Source organism: Sinohyriopsis cumingii, chromosome 1 (assembly GCF_028554795.1).
Source record: "Sinohyriopsis cumingii isolate HCF-2022 chromosome 1, ASM2855479v2, whole genome shotgun sequence".
NCBI classification, from domain to species: Eukaryota; Metazoa; Mollusca; class Bivalvia; order Unionida; family Unionidae; genus Sinohyriopsis; species Sinohyriopsis cumingii.
In genome coordinates this window covers 77,745,099-77,764,330 of record NC_142961.1, presented here as the reverse complement: position 1 = coordinate 77,764,330, position 19,232 = coordinate 77,745,099, and the positions used below count along the sequence as shown (strand labels likewise).

General features: G+C 34.4%; 1 protein-coding gene across 2 annotated transcripts in view; it reads right to left on the bottom strand.

Annotated features, from left to right (window-relative positions):
• Positions 1 to 19,232, bottom strand: part of LOC149807170 (ATPase family AAA domain-containing protein 2-like) — a 155,313-nt gene that overhangs the window by 98,537 nt on the left and 37,544 nt on the right. For both annotated transcript variants that reach the window (XM_089963046.1, XM_089963053.1), the window contains exons 7-10: positions 16,378 to 16,492; positions 13,337 to 13,459; positions 6,561 to 6,675; positions 5,171 to 5,312 (exon numbers count right to left, since the gene is read on the bottom strand). In XM_089963046.1, coding sequence (XP_089819172.1) covers positions 5,171 to 5,312; positions 6,561 to 6,675; positions 13,337 to 13,459; positions 16,378 to 16,492 — 495 coding nt within the window. The remainder of the gene's footprint in view (positions 1 to 5,170; positions 5,313 to 6,560; positions 6,676 to 13,336; positions 13,460 to 16,377; positions 16,493 to 19,232) is intronic.

The window sequence follows — 19,232 nt, the reverse complement described above, 5'->3', positions numbered from 1 at the left end:
GCTTTCCAACCAAATCAACAAAGACGTGAGTGCATCTATTTTTAGAAGGGTTTTTTGCAATGTTTAATTACTCACTTTGCTTCATTACTACAGTCCACTGATAGGACTGCAAATTTACAATTTATTTAGTTGTCTAAGTACTTATAGTAGTTTTAGGCATTGGTTAAATAGTATCTGCTTCGCTGCTTTTCCCCATATTTTCACAAATAGCCCAGAACGCTGTATAATCGCGGTACTTAATGTTCTTATCAGTACATATTAAAACTGTTTTCCTATTGCTGCTTACTTATAATTTATAAAGTTTCTATGACTTTCCCCCTTTCTATTCCTATAAAAAATAGTTGTCAATCAAAGCTCGCAAATGTAAATTTAAAAAAACTCTATATTATCGCAGTATTTGCCTAACTTACATATTGTAGCACACATGTTTTATATTAAACATAAAATACAACTTACCTGTGAGAAGAAATATCCGAACGTGTACTAACATAAAATTTCCAACGAAACAATCCAATTGTAAAATAGAACACAAAAATGTAATTCAAGTGTAAATCCATGAATAACATTACAAATTGAAAGCAATTATTATTTATCTTTATATGAATTTTAAATGCAATGTGGGCAAAGAATGTAAAAAATATAACTATTATTAATATTACTGAAATATTACTGATTTCAAGAAAGTTTAACTTATTATATTCTTATTTACGCATGAGAAGTATGACTATAAGCAACATTTTGTAACTTTTGGTCTATAATGGCTACCATGCAAATGAAATTGCAACCATAACCGTGTAAGGACATGAATGTCACCATCAGTATATGACCTATAATCATCAAATATCAGACGATACAATGAATATATTTTGCAATCAAAGCCAATGCCCGTATAGCAAGGTCGACTGGAATTTTGTATACGATGATCAACATAATGCATGCACTTTACAAAAAAGTAAACTTATTAAAATGTTGATAGTTTAGAGGAAATTGTGCTGCAAGATATTTGCACCCTTACTGGCTACATCTTTACATCTGTAAACAACTGCTATATGGCGAGTGTACAAAATTAATTGGAAAATCCTGTATGCTGTAATACAGCATTGGAGGATACAAGTGAAGTCAGAAAACAACATTAACCTTACAACACTTCTCATTTCTCGTGAATTCCACAACATAGCATTGTCCCGTATGATTCTGGCCTACACAACTGCCTAAAGTTAAACCTTAAATAACATAATACCTAGACTTTGCTGAATATATTTGCCTGCTGATTTATGAAAACAGACAATCTAATAAACTGGTGCTTCCCAGACATAGCGATGTCCGCCATTATTTCCCTGTTACTGGTTCACTTACAGTTTCAAACTAATCTTATGATGAAGTAGTGTATGAAGGGCAGTTAAAATATCCAGATCACTGAGCCTGATCTTAAAACACAAACTGCTATTTACATCCAGGGGCCTTGAGTGACTGAGTGGTCTAAAGTGCTCAGTTATGGATCACTGCCATCTCACCTCCATCTGCATGGGTTGGAGCCTCAGGTTTGGCCAATGTGGATATGTGAGAAAGTTCGGCAGTAGCTTCTCATGGGTTGGTGGTTCCTTCCGGGTTCTTCCTCAATCATTAATACTGATAGCCATATATAGCCTATCTTGTGCTGAAAAATAGTGCTAAACCCTACAACAACAACAACTATTTACATACTATTGTTAAAGCTTCGAAATACATGTTTATATGTTTTATCATCGAGGAATAACAAGGCACAGGTAGGTTGTTTCACCCCTAGTAACAAGAGTACCATAATGCATTATACACCCACTATGTGATAATACTCATAATAGTATATTTCTTTCATGTAAAACCCTCTTTCATTAGCTAAATATTCACTTACTAAGAGGCACTGACTAGTATCAATAAATATTTAACATTCTCAGCCTGTGTCCTCCTTTCCTCAAATTCAAGTAATTCACAAAGTTTAATCAAAGTATGTGACAACAAACTAAAATTAAGCTTCTCTATCAATCAAAAACTCGAATCATAGATTTAGCTAAATTGGTCCAAATAGACTGCAGGTTTTAGTTTTATAAAGAAATTTTTTCAAAAAGTTTTTGATTTTTCTGTCGAATATTATGCAAAGGTATATTGGAGATGTGTTTTGTCTCACCGAAATAACAAAGGTGATCCTGTTGTTCTTGCTTGGGTTTAATGCCATTATTCAGCACATGATACATGGCAACCAGTATAACTGGTACAGGAAAAACTGGAAAAGCCCCATTAAAAACCACCAACCCATAAGAAGCTACTGAGAAGCATTCTCGCACTGATCATCCCAAGATGAGGCAGTAATAGGTAAATGGAGTGCTTTAGACCACCTGGCTCCATAGATTCCATTGCTTTTATTTAAGTTTGGTACCAACTTCCTTCAATGAAAAGTTCTTTGTTTTTATTGAAGATTATAGTCAGCTTTCTTTAATGAAGGATGCATGCATTATTCAAGTCACTACTAAAGGGAAGCTTTGGAGACCAAACAAACGCCAGTTTCTTATTGTGGCGGCAACATCAAATAACTGAATTCCATGATTGAGACCAAATTTTTTTCCACTTGCTTAGCATGTTTTCAAAACAATTGGTGCTTCAAAGGTAATGTTTTCTTTGAAATTTCAGCAAACTATTTTATCTGGGTACATTTTTAAAAAAGGAACTGGTTGTCATTTGGTCGATTGTAGGTACTGTTCCTCCCTGCTTACTGAATAGACCAACAAGTTGTTGTTTTTTTAATTTTTTTTGTTGTTTTTTTTACATTTGTGGTAGCAGAGTGAAGCTGCCTTCCAGTCTGCGACACTGGCTAAGCCCTACGTGACCCAGAAAAACTTTTTACACGTTATGTTTCATACTTTTAAGAAGAAAAAATATTTTTTCGTTGTATGAGAAAAATACATAAAATTTCAGGAGCCATGCCACAATCGTCTTGTATTATTCATGCGCGATCTCTTCCCAGAATGATAACATACTTTTTGTTTTTTTCCCGTACTTTTAAGAAAGATTTTTGTTTTTCGTGAACAAGAAAAATACATGTATATAAAATTTTGGGTGCCATGCCATGACCGTGTTAGAACAGAGTGTGCTATAGCGGGGTCATACACTGTGTCTGTGTATGTATGTATATATATATATATATATATATATATATATATATATATATACACACACACACACATACATACATACATAATGGGTGCAAAAATTCTTTAGTCTCAAGATAAATGCAAAAACTTAACCTATGTCAGTAAAAATCTGAAATGAAGATCACTGTGATAATTTGTCTGTATTAAGGGTATGGTACTAACTGTAATGCATGCAATCATCTAGTTTGATTATTCTAGCATAAACTGAGCTGGAGAAACAAACACATAACAATTTAACCAAGGTCAGTGAAGCACAAAAAAATAGGCCCTAGTACTCATCAAGGTGACTTCCCTTCACAAACCAACCCCTGAATCCACCACAACCCCTGGGGATGGGGTAGGTGCTATAAACTCCAATCAAACTGTTACCTAGGACCTAGAAAGGACAGCTGACATTCAGTAAGGGCATATGTATCTACAGGGATGGTCCTGGCTTTTAAAAAGCTGTCGCCAAAAAAAATCGCCAACCTCAATATTTTGTTGCCAATTTTCAAAAAGTGTTGCCAGAACAGGTAGTGTACATTTTTTGAAGTGTTAATTTAGTCTATTAATGTAACAGGCAATGAAAATTACAAAAGATGGGTTAGTTAATACTCGAATTACAATAAGCATTAACAAAATGTTACAAAGTGTTATATGAAGATCCGTCGCGATTTCAGGGCTGCCAACTTGTTGAATGCAGTTTCAAAGTCTAATTTTTCACATCTGTACATGCTGATTCTCATTAAATTCTCGAGAGATAAGATGCAGAGTTTATTTCTGATGTCAGTTTTTATGAGGTTCATCTTACTGAATCCACGTTCACAGTCTACAGTATTGACAGGTGACACCAGTAGTCTCTCGGCAGCCCCGCCCCCCATGGCTAGCTTCACAAAGCTTGAAGTGAACTGCTTCCTAAATCCCAAGAATGATCACTGAATGCTGTATAAATTTTCTCAACAAGCAAACTAGGATCTCCATTCCCACAAATGAAACTTACATGAGTCAACACCTGGCAATACTGGACTGTATATATAAGCATAAATTCACACCCAATTTAGGAATTCTTTCACTCCTGTATTTTGAGAAATAAATAATTATTATTAATTATGCAAAACTATTTTTTTTTCTTTTTTTGCTATTTCTTGTTGCGGAGTTTAAGTCTCTGCAGCCATAACACGGATTGATGGCAAAAGTAAAAGATCAATGAGTAAAATGCTGCACTGGTGACAGATATAATTGTGACTGAGATTTTTTTCAATTTGCTTTGTATTTATACGCAATAGTCGGTACTTCAAAGGTTATCAGTTTTCTATGAAGGTTCAGCAAAACTATTGTATTGGTATATGTAAAAAAAACAAAAAAACAACAACAACAGAAGGATTAGCCATTCAATTAATTGTATCTGTTCTATTCGCGTCCTCAGAAGTCGGTCAGTTGTAGGTATAGTTCGGTAGCATGATTGACTGTATCACAGCATACAGTACTCAGCCCAGATGTCAGCATAAGCAGATTATGATGTAACAATGCACTCTAAAGATGGGGTTGTCAATACGATCGTTTGTGTAACAGATTGATTCCAATGCATTGCTTAGTCAAGTTTGTGGCTTCCTTTTATTCTCCCTTTTAATTTATCCAGTCAAAATCCATGATTGTATGTACAAATTAAATAACCAAAAAGTCTGTCGCCAAAAAAATCGCCAGATGGGATATTTTTGTTGCCAATAAGGAAAAAAATCGCAATTTGCGACATTGGCGAAGCCCAGGACGATCCCTGTATCTATATATTTTTACTTTTGCAGGTGGGTAATGCAATACCTTACCTCTACTCTGTAGAGGTGACCTAAAAATGTGTCCACATTTAAGACTGGCAGGCACTTTCTTTCATTTATAATTAAATATATTTTTGTGTTGTTTGAACAAAAATTTAAAAAGGGTATACAACCCAAAGAATCAAAGAGAGGGAGGGAGGGAGGGAGGGAGGGGGAGAGAGAGAGAGAGAGAACCTGGTGGTCCATAGAAAAGAACTCCTCTAGGGGGTGTAATTTTGAAGCGTTCAAAGACTTCTGGATATAAAAGTGGAAATACTATCATCTCCTTCAAGGCCCTTATATGTTTGTCAAGGCCACCAACACTTTCAAAAGTTATCTGTAAAGAAAACTGACATATGCAATAGGCAATCAAAGTTTCAAAAGGAGCAAGTAATGCCACTTTCCAGCAGCAAGGTACATATACAGATTTTATTTCTAAACTAAATAAGTTACTTGTTCACAATTCAATTATGTAGTTTTTTACTTGATAGTATGCATGTTGTACAAACTGGATAAAAAGATACCTTGTATTCATGTAAGCAGTGTTCATTTGTCTCAAGGAATAATGTCAGCTTTTATAGAAATAGCAGTAACTTTATGACACAAATGTCCTGAAGAACTTGATGTCCTAATGGTGTCTGACATGTAAATACATTAGCACAAAACTTTAATGCTGATCTAGCCACTGTTGGGCTGGACAAATATCAATGTCTCAAAATCTGTACTGAAGTAAAACCAATCATCATAAAGAGTTGTTGACCGGAATTTTGGTCCCAAAGCTTTCTGCAAACATGCATTTTTCACAAGTTCAATAGGCTTCTTTCATACCTAACACATAACCCTTCTACCAACTTTGTTAAAGGTACACGGTCCTGAACTTAAATTTGTGTGCTGAAAACAGTTCTTTTTTATTTTCAATCTTTGAAATTTGTAAACCTTGCCACAAAACAATAGGCCTCTTCATTACCCCAAAGCCCTTACATTTGATGGTCTAGAACTAAAGTGATGATTCCAAAAACTTTTTCTTTTTTCCAAAAACAAGAGTGCTTGACTTCAAATCTTCTGAGCTAAAATTCAGTAGACCCTAAAATTAAAAGACAGTTTCCTTAAGCCAAGTGCAAGCCATCCTGAAAATGTAGCCCATTACTGCAAAGGATAACTGATATTGTCATGCATAAACTTTCTTTTCTTTCAGTTATAGTGACCTAGACTCTCATTTTTTGACCCCAAAATTAACAGATATGCATCTTAGTGCAAGCCATCCACAAATTTGGCATCAGTATATGGATCTAATATTATTAGATAGAAGCCATGTGTCTGCTTTGTCAATGATCTTGACCTTTAAAATTTGACCAAAATAATAAACAGACAATAATACCAAGTTAAAACCATCCACAAAGTTTGGTCCTGATATGAGGTGTAGAGTACAAAAATCCCTTGATAACTTCTACCCAGATAATTTGTTAACCTGCTTGGAATGCAGGGTCAGACAGATCCGTATTTTTTCCCTACAAAATACCCTCAAAATTAGGTTAAATAAAACCAGAGTGGAACACATAAACTTAATATAATACTAGAAACCTACCGATTTATCCACTTTCATGGGATCAATGTCAGCCAGGCTACCACCAACTTTTCCTCGGTCTCGCAGAATTCCTGATGCAAGGATCTCTTCTGAGCTATAGTTCAAAGGCTTGCATCTGAAAAACCAGTAAAAATTCAAACTTGAGGATCTGTACAATTACTACAGCGAACTGGTCAGTGAGCAAACATTAATTGTTTTTCATTCTATATAGTATTTTTTGTTACCTGTAAACACAAAATGTATGATGCATTACATGTTAATGTTCCCTCTGTTAGTTCAAACAGGAGTTCCTCAAAAGGAATCTCTGCTAGGCAAAAGCTCGAGACAAGTAGAAGAAAAAACCTATTTTGGTGAAACCACCATCTCATAATGAACATTCATTCTGGGGTAAATACTAACAAACTGAAGATTGCCAGCTGTCTGACATCATGTATCCCATTTGTTTCTGAATGGTAGTTTTATGACATGCAGAATTCATGTGCTTCACTAGCTTTCTGGGTGTGTAGCCACAATGGATTTCCAAAAATTAACTGTAGCAATGAATATATATGCTCTTTTGAAGTTGTTAAATCGGACAATATTCACATCCTTTAAAAAATGATAGCCTTCTTGTACACAAATGATATGAACTTAAATAATTTTGTTCTTGTTTATTAGACGATTCCTTTCTGCAGTAGTAGTAGTAGTAGTAGTAGTAATAGCAGTAGTAATACTACTAGTAGTAGTAATGGAGATATTAATGTATTATTCCTTAAAACAAGTTCTTAATATAATACAGAGTGCTACTGAAACATATATCTATTGCTTCATTTAACAAAATATAAATTCTGTCTGCATTATAATAATCCTGTTTATTATTTAGCAATGTTAGTTCTCTTGTATAATACTGTGAAACACTTTAAATTCGTTGGGTTCCAATTTTCATGTGTGTTATGTATATTTAATTTGCATTGTTTGCTTTTTTCATTACATGTTATTGGTAATATAACATAGTATGTTGCACTTACCCTTGTCCAAAATCAAGTTCATTTTCTACTTGACCTGAATCACCGATTTATTTTTGTTCTGTAAACAATAAAGAGCTAAAGAATTTCCTATGAGTATGGTTTAACTATTAGGTTTATTATATTGTACAAGTCAATCCATATTTTATATTCTAATTATAACTATCTTGTAAAGGTTATTTTCAATTATGTAATAGTTTTATTAGAAAATGTTAATTGTGACCCAAGTTCAGTCAGAGGACAATAAAATCATGTTCTTCTAGAAATTATTCATTCATGTTTGAAGATCATAACAGAATCAATTCTATTATTGTTTTGTCCACTTATTCATTTGGGCTGGAAGTTGGCACATCACCACTAAATGGGCTACCACAGTGCCATCAGTACTACCAGCATTGAATTTAATTTGGATTTCCACTAAAGTTTAAACTTTTATGATTATGACTTGTGTCTGTAATTTGCATCTTCCTCTTTTTTGTTTTACATTTTCACTTGGATTCTATGCAAATAAATTATCTGCTGAATTTTACAAAATTTGTTGCTTCTCCCTCTTTTCTAATAGTAATTTTAAGACCAGAATCCTAATGTGATTTTTGTACGTGAACTAGACCATGATTTTAAAGTCACAAAAAAATATCTACCGCACAAACATACACCTCTGCCTCCTCTCCATCACATGCAATGGAAAGGGATCATCTGCTTCTTTCTCTGTTTTAATACAATTGCTAGCTACAGTGCTGAGTTGTGAAATATACAATAGGATAAATACATGAACGATGAGTAACAATGGACATAATTTCTTCGATTTAATTTTAATTCAAAATTTCATGAGCATGAAAACTTGTGCAAGGTTTCAGGGACTCTACCTGATGTATAGTAAGTAATAAATGCTGATTTACTCACTGTACATGTCATTTATCTCCCATTATACATGTTCTCTGTAGCTTTTGTAATGCAAATGTTTTAACAATTCCTTAGCAACAGCCTTTACAATAAGTGCATCATTAACAATGGCATTCACTGGAACATTATGGACCCAATTTTCAACCACAAGGTGTTCCCATGGGGCAATTCTGGCTTGATTTGTTTTCGAACAAAAGAGGTTTACAATCATTGGCTTTGCTCAGGCACCACCAAATCCCTAATTCTTGAAAACTGTAAGCTTTGAAAGTGGTCTTTAAGAAAATAAGAACCTAATTACTTAATATTACATAGTGGTATTAAATGTGTTGACTCTGACAAGTGTGGAAAAGGAAAGGAAATATAGTGTTTCACAGTATCTTTAGCTAATTTCATTTTGAATTAAAATTCTAATGGACACAATATTTTGAAGCATATCTGCAAAGTACTAACAATAAAATTTTACACTAGTATGCATATTGATTTTGAGGTGAAGAGGTGCGAACATCATAATAAACAGCATTCCAATATTAATGCATAGGACTACATATTTACCAAGCAGACACAAATCAACAAACAAGAATACAAAATACTCTAGTCCTTTCTCAATATAAAATCAAAAAGAATGTCATAAAGAATATGGTTAAATTCATTCAGTGTATCCCCCAGAGGTGTAAAATTGTGGGTAAAAAAACAACCTTGGTGTCAGAACTGGGGGTCAAATAAAAAATGTGGGGATCAAAAGTGTACTGACAAGTTTTCATCTCATCCATATTTTTTCAACTTGTAAATTTTGAGTATGAGAAATGGCAGCAACGGTTGGTCACGCGGCCTCACTGACATGACAGTGAACAAGTTCTGTCAAGATTTTAAAGCACATACAAAATTCTTCCGTGAAAAATAATTACACAGCTATAACAATCAGACTTTACTCTTAAATTTTTACACACATAACAGATGTGTACCAAAAATGTAAAATGGTTAAAATTGCTGTTAAACGTATCATACACTACATTGCTTAACAGTTAACAGGCAGGCCTATGCGTATGGAGGCGACTAGGTAACAGGTATTCTATTTATAGCATGCTGCACTTTTTAACTATGCTCTATGAGGTAAAGGGTTAAGATCTTTCTTTTATTGCAGCAAGTTAAAACCCAAACAAAATCTTCAATGACCCATGGACTTTGTAATCCAAATGACGCATTTGTCTCAGAAGATTACTGATTTCTTTGTTGTGAAAGAATGTCTTTGGGGATAATGTGTTCTCCACATATCTTGTAGCGAACAAGGGCAGATTTTTAAAAAATTCTCAAACCCAATCATGAAAGGATTATTCACTTTGCAGTCTTCGCAATCATGCGATCAGAAGTCACACCTGTAATCCCAATGGATGTGCCATATTCCAGTCAAGGAAATTATTTTCTCCATTTTTCATTAAAGTCAGATCCACAGTTACTCTTTCGTATTCCGCTTCTTTCACTTTCTTCGATAATGATTCTTTGTCCAAGCTGTTTTAATCTGGAGATCACTTTCTAGTGCAACTAGAACTGACATTAAAAATCTTGATGACATCTTGCTGAGCCCGATGGAAATCGCATGAGAGCTTGCGAGATTAGGGGAAACTATACTGTCATAACATTGCCTATGCTAGTCTGTTTCCCTGTTTTGTATGTTCAGTGCGTTGCACTCCGCTATACGAACAGTGGAGTGCAATGCAGGGAGCATACCAAGCAGGGAACCAGACTATGCCTATGCACGAAATATACACAATGCCATCCCTCATCCAAAGCATTGGATATTAAATAAATCCTGATCTATTTATGTGAATCCTTTGCATCAGAAAAACGTATGGCAGCAAAACGTGTGTATAATTTTCTCCAGTGTGTTTCCCTGAGAAATAATTGTGCGTAAAGGGAAACCCTGATTCATTAGAAGTTGAAAAGTCATTTTGTGTTACCAATTAGACCACATGATTCCAAGTTTACATGTACCTTGGAAGAATGCATAAGCAGCAATAATTGTTCTCATATATTTTTCTGATACCACCTTCTTTAATTGCAAAAGTTTCAAAATGGTAGCTATCCTGTGCTTTGCAGAAACCACCAACAGTTTGTTAAATTCTGTATAAGCAGAAAAACAAACTGTCAATTAGACAGATGGACAGATGTATCAGTAGCACAAAATGCTCCACTTTATAGTTGGTATGTAAAAATAAGGTTAGAAATAAGTCTTTTAAAATGCACCCTGTATCCAAAAAAATTAGCAAGAGTTCCTTGAAGATACTGATGCTCTACTGGATGGAAAGAATTTGCATTTCAACAAAAGACCATTCCTCCCTTTTAACTGATCAGTGTTGAAACCATCTCTAACATTCTTCAGTGGTAACAAGATTTTCAAATTAGTTCCTGTAGTGGACATGTTGGATATTAGATTATCACCATTTCTTACTGATATGACCATCCATTCACAAATAGCGACAACAGGATTTTCAAGATGGTGGCAGAGTGGTGGCAATTGGCATTATGTTCATTCAAGACAATCATACTCTTTTGGTGAAACCCCACATCAATAAAACTTCTGTGTTCTGGAGAATTGCAATATGAAGGTTTTCAAGATACCTGCCATGCAGACCTGCCAACCCTGACGAGACCGTCTCAGCAAGGCAGTTCATTTTTTTCCATAAGTTTGACAAGTTTTCAGTAAGTTGTAACAAAATATCATAAAATGATATTGTAAAGCTAGAAAATGTAAAGTTTGGTAATCAAAACATGCAGTGATAGTAAACATTATGTTTCACTGAAAAGTTTGTAAAGTATACACAGGCCTTATCTACCACTAGTACAAATGCAGAAACTTCAGTTCAAAACCCAATGCAGCTCAATGGCTTGTTGCAGTCTCTCAGCCTGACATAATCCTTGGAATCTTGTTTCCATTTCACACGACAGCACATCAGATCTCACACCACATGATATGTCCCAAAAAATTGTGTCCCTTCCTGTTTTTATTCACAGGAATCTGAATATTCCTTTATTTATTCTGTTTTGATTTTTAACACTTTTAAAGAGGCTTATTTTTTCCTTCCTCTTCAGTGCATTGTTTGCTGGATTCGATTTTAAAAAAATACTATAATCAACAGTGTGATCATGCAGATGCTTTGCATGAAAAAAAATATGTGCAGTCTAAAGCATCTGATATACTGCTGTAAAGTTAGTCTGGTTCCCTTACTAATTCCACTAAATCTAACATAAACCCGATCCAACTCAAACAAGGATGAACTAATTATCCGAATTGTTAAGCAACAATCATTTTCCCATAGGTTTTGCTTTTGTTCCTTAAGCCCGTATTTTAAGGGTCATTTTTTTAAGACTTATGGCAAAATCATAAGGGGTGGCAGGTCTGGCCATGGTAGCCATATTGGACATCAGACTGATACTATGAGATTGATACCCTTTTCATTTAGGACCAACAATACATCACAAGAAGTCATGTAGTGAAAACCATGTGTTAATCTGACCATTATATTAAATATCTGAAGCAATAACAAGATTTTCAAGATGGTCAATATGGCAGCCATTTTGGGCACCAAATCAGAGGCATTTTTATGTAGGACCAACTTTTCATTATAAGAAGACTTAGTGAAAACCCCATGTTGATATGACCATCCATGTATGAGGAGTTGCAGTAACAGTTTTTATGCTGTCCCATGTTGTGGTAATATCTAACGTGCAAGCACACCATTTTCATCTAGGTGCAACTGACCATAGGATGAGTGTATGTAGATTTCATGGCAATTTTCTAAGTAATTTAGGAGGAGTAGTGAAAACAAACTTGTGCTAGTGAACAGGAAGATGATAGATAACAAACCATTTCATAAGCTCTTCTGGTCTATGACCAGTAGAGTTAGTAAATATGTAAAGTTCAGGAAATAAACTTGATGATGGAATCAATCTGTATTTTTATGTATTCTATTTACCCAGCACCAACAATGACATTCCCAAGATTTAAGATTTAGCTCTGTTATGTATATTGATATTTAGTATGTTACTTTTCACGATTCAAAAACAGTCATTTAGAAAATAACATTAAATACTAATTTTCTTGGTACATTGTGTGGTTGTACATGGGGATGAGGTAATGAATTTAGTAAACACTGTATAGCTTCAAGATAATGGGATGTGCTTTTAGCTGAATTAAACATGTTGATGAGATGAGTCACGGGATTCCCTCCAGAAAAGTTCAGCTGACCATATTCCTGTTTGGTTGTCTGCTAGAAATTCAATCAAGATCTTGACCTTCTTGACAAGTAAGTGATTTCAAAATGATTTATTCAAGCCTCATTTTGATTTCTGTATTGCATCTTTGTTTCTCAAATAAGGGATAATTTACTGAAAATTATTTATTCATAGCATAATCATCAGGCCCAGAGGAATAATTCAATTGTGATCATTTGAGAGGATTTAATTTATTTATTTCAATTATTCACTGGAATTACAAAGTGCTTATACTTTTGGATTTAGCAGCTGTGCTGGAATTACTGTAAATTCAGTTTAAAGATTTTTGGATTATATCAATTTGATACATCAAACCTATTGGCACATCAGCAGAATAGATTTAACTTCATTCAGATTACCACTCAAATTTTTAGAATACTAAATACTTCTGGACTTGTGATAGAACTAAGAACTATTAAGAATTTCATTCACCATACTGCAAGTTATTTTTTTTAATTTTTCACTTTCTATTTTATGGAAATAAATGATTGGTTTTATTTTACCAAACTTGGTTTTCACTCTTTTCTGTTAAATATTTAAGACCATATAGTCATAAGACCAAAAACACAACAGTTCCATTATCTATAAATGTCTACTTACCGACTCCTAGCCCTAGCCATGCTCTTAGCTTTTCTACGTTCAAATCTTTCTTCATCACTCATTGACTCAGTGCCTGAAGCGGAAGAAGTTGAGCTTGATCCTCCGTGGAATGCTGCTCTTCGTCTGCAATGAGAAGTAAATGTACACACACCCATAAATACCTTTTGACAAATCAAACAGCCCAGGACTGGATTTACCCAGCTTTGCTATCTAGAAATGAAAGTTTGTAATTTTTCTAAATAATGTAACCCAAATTAACTGGACTGATTAGATAACATAAAATCTGGTTACATACAAGACTGTCTGGATAACTTTTAATTGTGCAAAGCGCTCTCTTCTTAACCTTGATGACATTGTCCAGATATATAGTTGAACTGAACAAGATCCAATATTTTCCAAAGAGCTCAGTGCTGATAATGATATTATGATAGTACCTTTCATTTAAAGTATACAATTTCCCCTTCCTTGTTATGAAAATGACAAGTACACCATATAAAACATAATATGTAATACACACACCAAGATCAGTATGATTAACAACCCAGTTTTATTTAGACTCAAATGCCACAACTAGATTCAGCCAAAAGTTTGGGAAGCTGGAATCAACAAATTTTTTTTTTTTAAAAAACGTGACTCCTGTCAATGTCCTATTTAACGCTTTATTCCTGCACAATTAAAGTAGTGCTCTTATAGTTTAAATTATATAAGATAGCAAGAGATTCAATTTAGGATGGAGGATATATTTCTGCAAAGGTACTTCCAAATAATTTTATTTTTTCTGAGTGTGTATGTGTATTTGGATTTTTAATGTATCCTTAACAATGGTTCAGTCATATCGCTACAATGCCAGACCTGCCAACCCTGTTGAGTGTGTCTCAGTAAGGCAGTTTATTTTTGTCTGTAAGATTGACTAGTTTTCAGTAACGTATAACAAAATATCAATAACTGCTATTATAAAGCTGGAAAACATAAAAAGTTTGATGCATCGACAATAAACATTATGTTCAACTGAAAAGTTTGAAAAGTACATGACTTTATTTACTGCTAGTACAATTGCACAAATCTAGTTCCAAACCCTATGCAGCTCAATGGATTGTTGCTTTCTCTCAACTTGACATAATTCTTGGAAATTCTTTTCCATGTCACATAACGATGGCAATATTATCTCCTGCCACGAGACATACACAAATTGGCACGTGATAGCCTATAAACGTAATTGTGTCAAGCTTTTATTCACAAGAATCTGAATACTCCTTTTTATTCTTCTGATTTGATTATTAACACTTTTCTAAAACACAAGTCTGTATTTTAAGCGTAATTATGCTAAGACTTATGGCAAAATCGTAAGAGTTGGCAGGTCTACAATGCTGCAGTTTACAATGTCTAGCACTGAGGCATCATGCCGCAGACATGTAGCATCATGTCCCAACCAGTTACATCATCCTCACACCAGGCCGACCATTCCTAATGTGGACTCTTATTGCTGAGAGCCAAGTGAGGCAGCTGTTAGTATAATTTTTACAAGTCTTTGGTATGACTTGGCCGAGGTTCTGACCTGCAACCTCCTGCATCTGAGGTGGGTGCTCTAACCACTTAGGCCAATGGAACTGCCTGTTTTTGGTAATATACACACACACACACACACACACATATATATATATATATATATATATATATATATATATATATATATATATAATGCATGTTTGGCTTTAGTGCATCATTTTATACACCAATATTTTTGTTCACATCATTTTGTTGTACACTACACCACATCTAACAAATAACTATACTAAAAATCAAATTCTCGTGATGCTTACACATGGATGCCAGTGAAAAGGGACTACAAGAATTATAAGTGCATTCAAAGTGTAAAAGAATATATGCATAGAAGAGCATCACTCAATATATAGTTAAACATGAAAATTATCAATTTATTCCTGATATTTCTCTGCTTTTTTATGGTAGAGTATTATAATAAAAATATTACATTTACATTAATAATGGCGAGGGTCCATTATTGTTAATTTTGACACTTACAATTTTTCTTTCAGTGAAATTTTGATTTTGTAATTTTACTTATAATGGGTCAATGGGTCAGACTTTGAATTTACAACAATTAACCATAGAAAGTATATTACCAGTATGGCATCTCGACTAAAAATGTATATTCAAAGAAATATTCAAACAAGGATCCCTCCTGAATAGATGAGTTTCATTATTTGCATTACAAAAGGTTGTTTTTTTCCAGGGATGGACTGATGTTGATCATTGTGGATTTCATGGTGCACCAGCACTGTAAGGCTATAGAGCACCACAAAATAGATTATATGAAGATTTATTTCTCAAAAATGTTCATTACCAATGAGTGACACAAGTACAAAAACACATTGATGAGATGTTGAGGATAATGTATGAAGGTTCCTAATCAACAGGACATGTAAATGCTGTGTATAAAGAGTAATTAGATTATAAAAGATAAATTAGGGTGATTAACAGTACAAGTGTTGATTAATGATAGGATTGCACATAAGCTCTATTTTAAAATAACTGTTAAATTCCTTCAAGAAATGTAAAATACAAGACACATTTACAATACCATTAACTTTTTTCACGTGCTGAACATTGTACTAATGATCGCAAGCAGGTTGGATATGAAACATTCAATCAGGAAGAAACCTTTGGATAAATATCAAACATCTATCAACATTTCAACTTTTCAGGCAAGATAACTCTTCAACTATTAGGGATGTTCTAGAGTTATGGGGGAGGGGGGCTGAGTAGTTCTGTATAGAGTTTAACAGCATATCATCACAGTAGTGTCAAAGTTCTTAAGTTGTTTCTTTTGGCAGACTGAAAGGTACATAACTTAATTAAGGCCTGTGATGGATAATCCAGACTGCTGTTTTACTTGTAATACCTTAACCAGTTCAAATAAAACTATGGGTATTGGAGTCTTTGAACATGTGTCTTCCAACCACTATATCCTTCACCACATTTATTTCTGGAAATGTCTCAATCATGATTTAAAGTTTGTATACCTGAAATTTGTCCTCCTATGTGCTGGAGACATGTAAGACTGGTGTTTTTTCTTCCTCCTTACTGGGGAATCGGGAGTTGTTTCACTGAAAACATGACGTCTCCGTAACTTTGGCTCTGAAAGAAGAGATGGGCATATCTTTTCTGAAATATGTTGGAAGGCATAAACCTTTCATTTGTGTCATGTTGGGCATGGGTTTTCATCATAATGGTCAGGAAATAAGCCCTGTTTTTCTGTCTCATGGTCAGGCAAATAAACACCTAGACCAAAAGGTTCAGAAAAGCATGGCTGGTTAATTGGTTAATATGTGGCCTTATATATCAAAACTGCTATAACCACCCCCACCCCACCCCGCCTGCCTTGTTACTTTGAAAACTGTCACTGAGTGAAACCCAGGATCACATCTATGAGCATTTTGCCTGCCTCAAAGTCATGTATACAAAACACTATAGAGTCTAGACCAGCAAGGCAAGTTAGTAAGTGATATTACATACCCCTACAAGCTGTATGCCTGGGTCTAAACTGGAATCCCTGACAGTTTACCTCTCCTTATTATACTCTACATGTAAATCTGTCAGCAAATCAGAAACCAGTAATAGCAGGGTCTCCCTCTCTTTATACTTCATCAACCAAGGCTGTTACAACTGAAAACAGATCAGGGTTCAAGTCCTTCTATGCAGTGAAGAAACAATGCCAGATTCTTCCCAATGATTTTTTTTTAATACAATGTGCTGTACTGTACTTGTTTCTCTTGAGTTTTCATCTATTCAAGGTCTTTAGTCACCAAAACATGAATTTTCTTTGGGGGTGGGGGAGACACAATTGAATCATAAACTATTTTTATCTGCTATTATTATATTGCTTTCATTTTCCAAGAATCTAGTTTCCAATCCATGCTAGTTGGATCTATTTCTAAGGTGTACTCGCAGGCCACAATAAAAATATACATGATCCCATTTTGACAATTACAGAATACTATCCTCTTTTGACTTGGACACTGAAGCAGAGTGGGAAGAGGATATCTCTGCAACAGAAGCAGGTAAGCATTGCATAATTAAACTTAACTTTAACTCTGCCCCCAACAACATTTTAATAATAGCATTGCATTACCTACTACTATTACACTGATGAATTACTAGTAAGTTAAGAGCCTTAGGGCCTCAACAAATCTGGTATACAAAATCACTGTACTCATAAATACATTAGGAGTGTTCACTCCTGTAAGCTGATATAAGTTTTGGCAATCTTTTGTCATATCCAAAGATAAGGTTGTGTTTAAAACCCCATGGAATCATGGTGATCCAGTTATCTTAAAACATAAAAACAGTAAGGCTATCAATCATGAACCGTCAACAGTACTGAAAAGATTTTTGATACAGTGGAATAATATAATAATGCAGGTTCAGGATGGATTCAAGAGATCAGTGGCAGTTCAACTTCATACTTCCCATAACATTCCATTGGAAGGATTGATTTATATAGCAAAAAGAAAGTATGTTTCACAATGATTGGTAACAAATGTGAAAATGAATTACAACCAATACTTTGAATGGTCACTCGAGACCAGATTACATGCAAACAGTAACAATACAGATCAGCAGAGAAATAACAGCTAGACTTAAGTAAACTCAGTTTTGATAAAATAGAATTTCCAGTACAAGATACCAAGGCCTTACTCAATGTCTGATGTACATTAACCCCAGCACTGCCAATAATGTGTTCACTTGGAATAATGGCGTCTATGAGCTTGAATTATACCCATATGTACAAAATAAAAATTTGCATAGGCAGATAAAAATTGAGCTGCTGTTGCTAAACAACATGAATGGTTCAGAGTCATTAATGCATTATGTACCAATAAAGAATCTTTCCCGGTTACTTAACCTATAAAGTAAGTAAAGAAAAATATTTCCATGAGGACACTGCCTGCATCTATTCACTGCACAACAGCCGATTGACAACTTTTAGAGTATTGGAAGAAAAGGAGCATACAAACATATTTGAATATTCCCTTTTATTTTTGTGTACTATGAAAACTTTTTTAAAGGTTTACTGTCCATCCTGAAAATGTATTGCTTGTTGGATGCCACTTTAAAAAAAAAAAAGCAACAGCTTGATGTTGCTTGATCATACAGATGTTTCACATCACACAATAAGTGCAGTTTAGAATGTCCAAGGTATGTTGCAAAGTTAGTCTGGTTCCCTGACCCACTCTACTGAAGCTAATATGAAAATCTGATTCAAATCAAACACATACAAGCCAGTATCCAGATTTTACTACAATAATATTTTTGTAATTAGTGCTTTGATTCCTTAACTCCGTATTTTAAGAGTCATTTCCATAAGACATACAACAAAATCATAAGGGTAGGCAGGTCTAATATATAACTGGCTTATGTTTTTTTAAAACATCTTCAGGCCATGGTATATACTTGAGCAAACTTTCATTAAAACATCTTCAGTGATTCAAAACATTTACTGCAGACAAGAATGCAAGTCATAGAATTTAAATTTTCCTTTGTCTCGACCGTAACTTTGAGGCAGAAACATTAGTTATGGCACACAATACACCATGTAGTCATAACATAATTGGGTAAATATTCAAAGTTTCTCAACATCCATTACAATGGCCCAAACAGGCATATGTTGACAGGTTGACTGACACATGAACAGATGGATTGGTGCCAAAACATGGACACACAGATAAATGCCTAAAATGAGATAATGAGGAAGACGAACCTGACAATATGAAAGTGGAGTCCAGACAAAATGAAATCAGCAATTATATTGCTCACCAGAACAAAACTCTTAGTAGTCTACAGCAGCCACTGTTAATACTGATTATCAGGCAAAGAA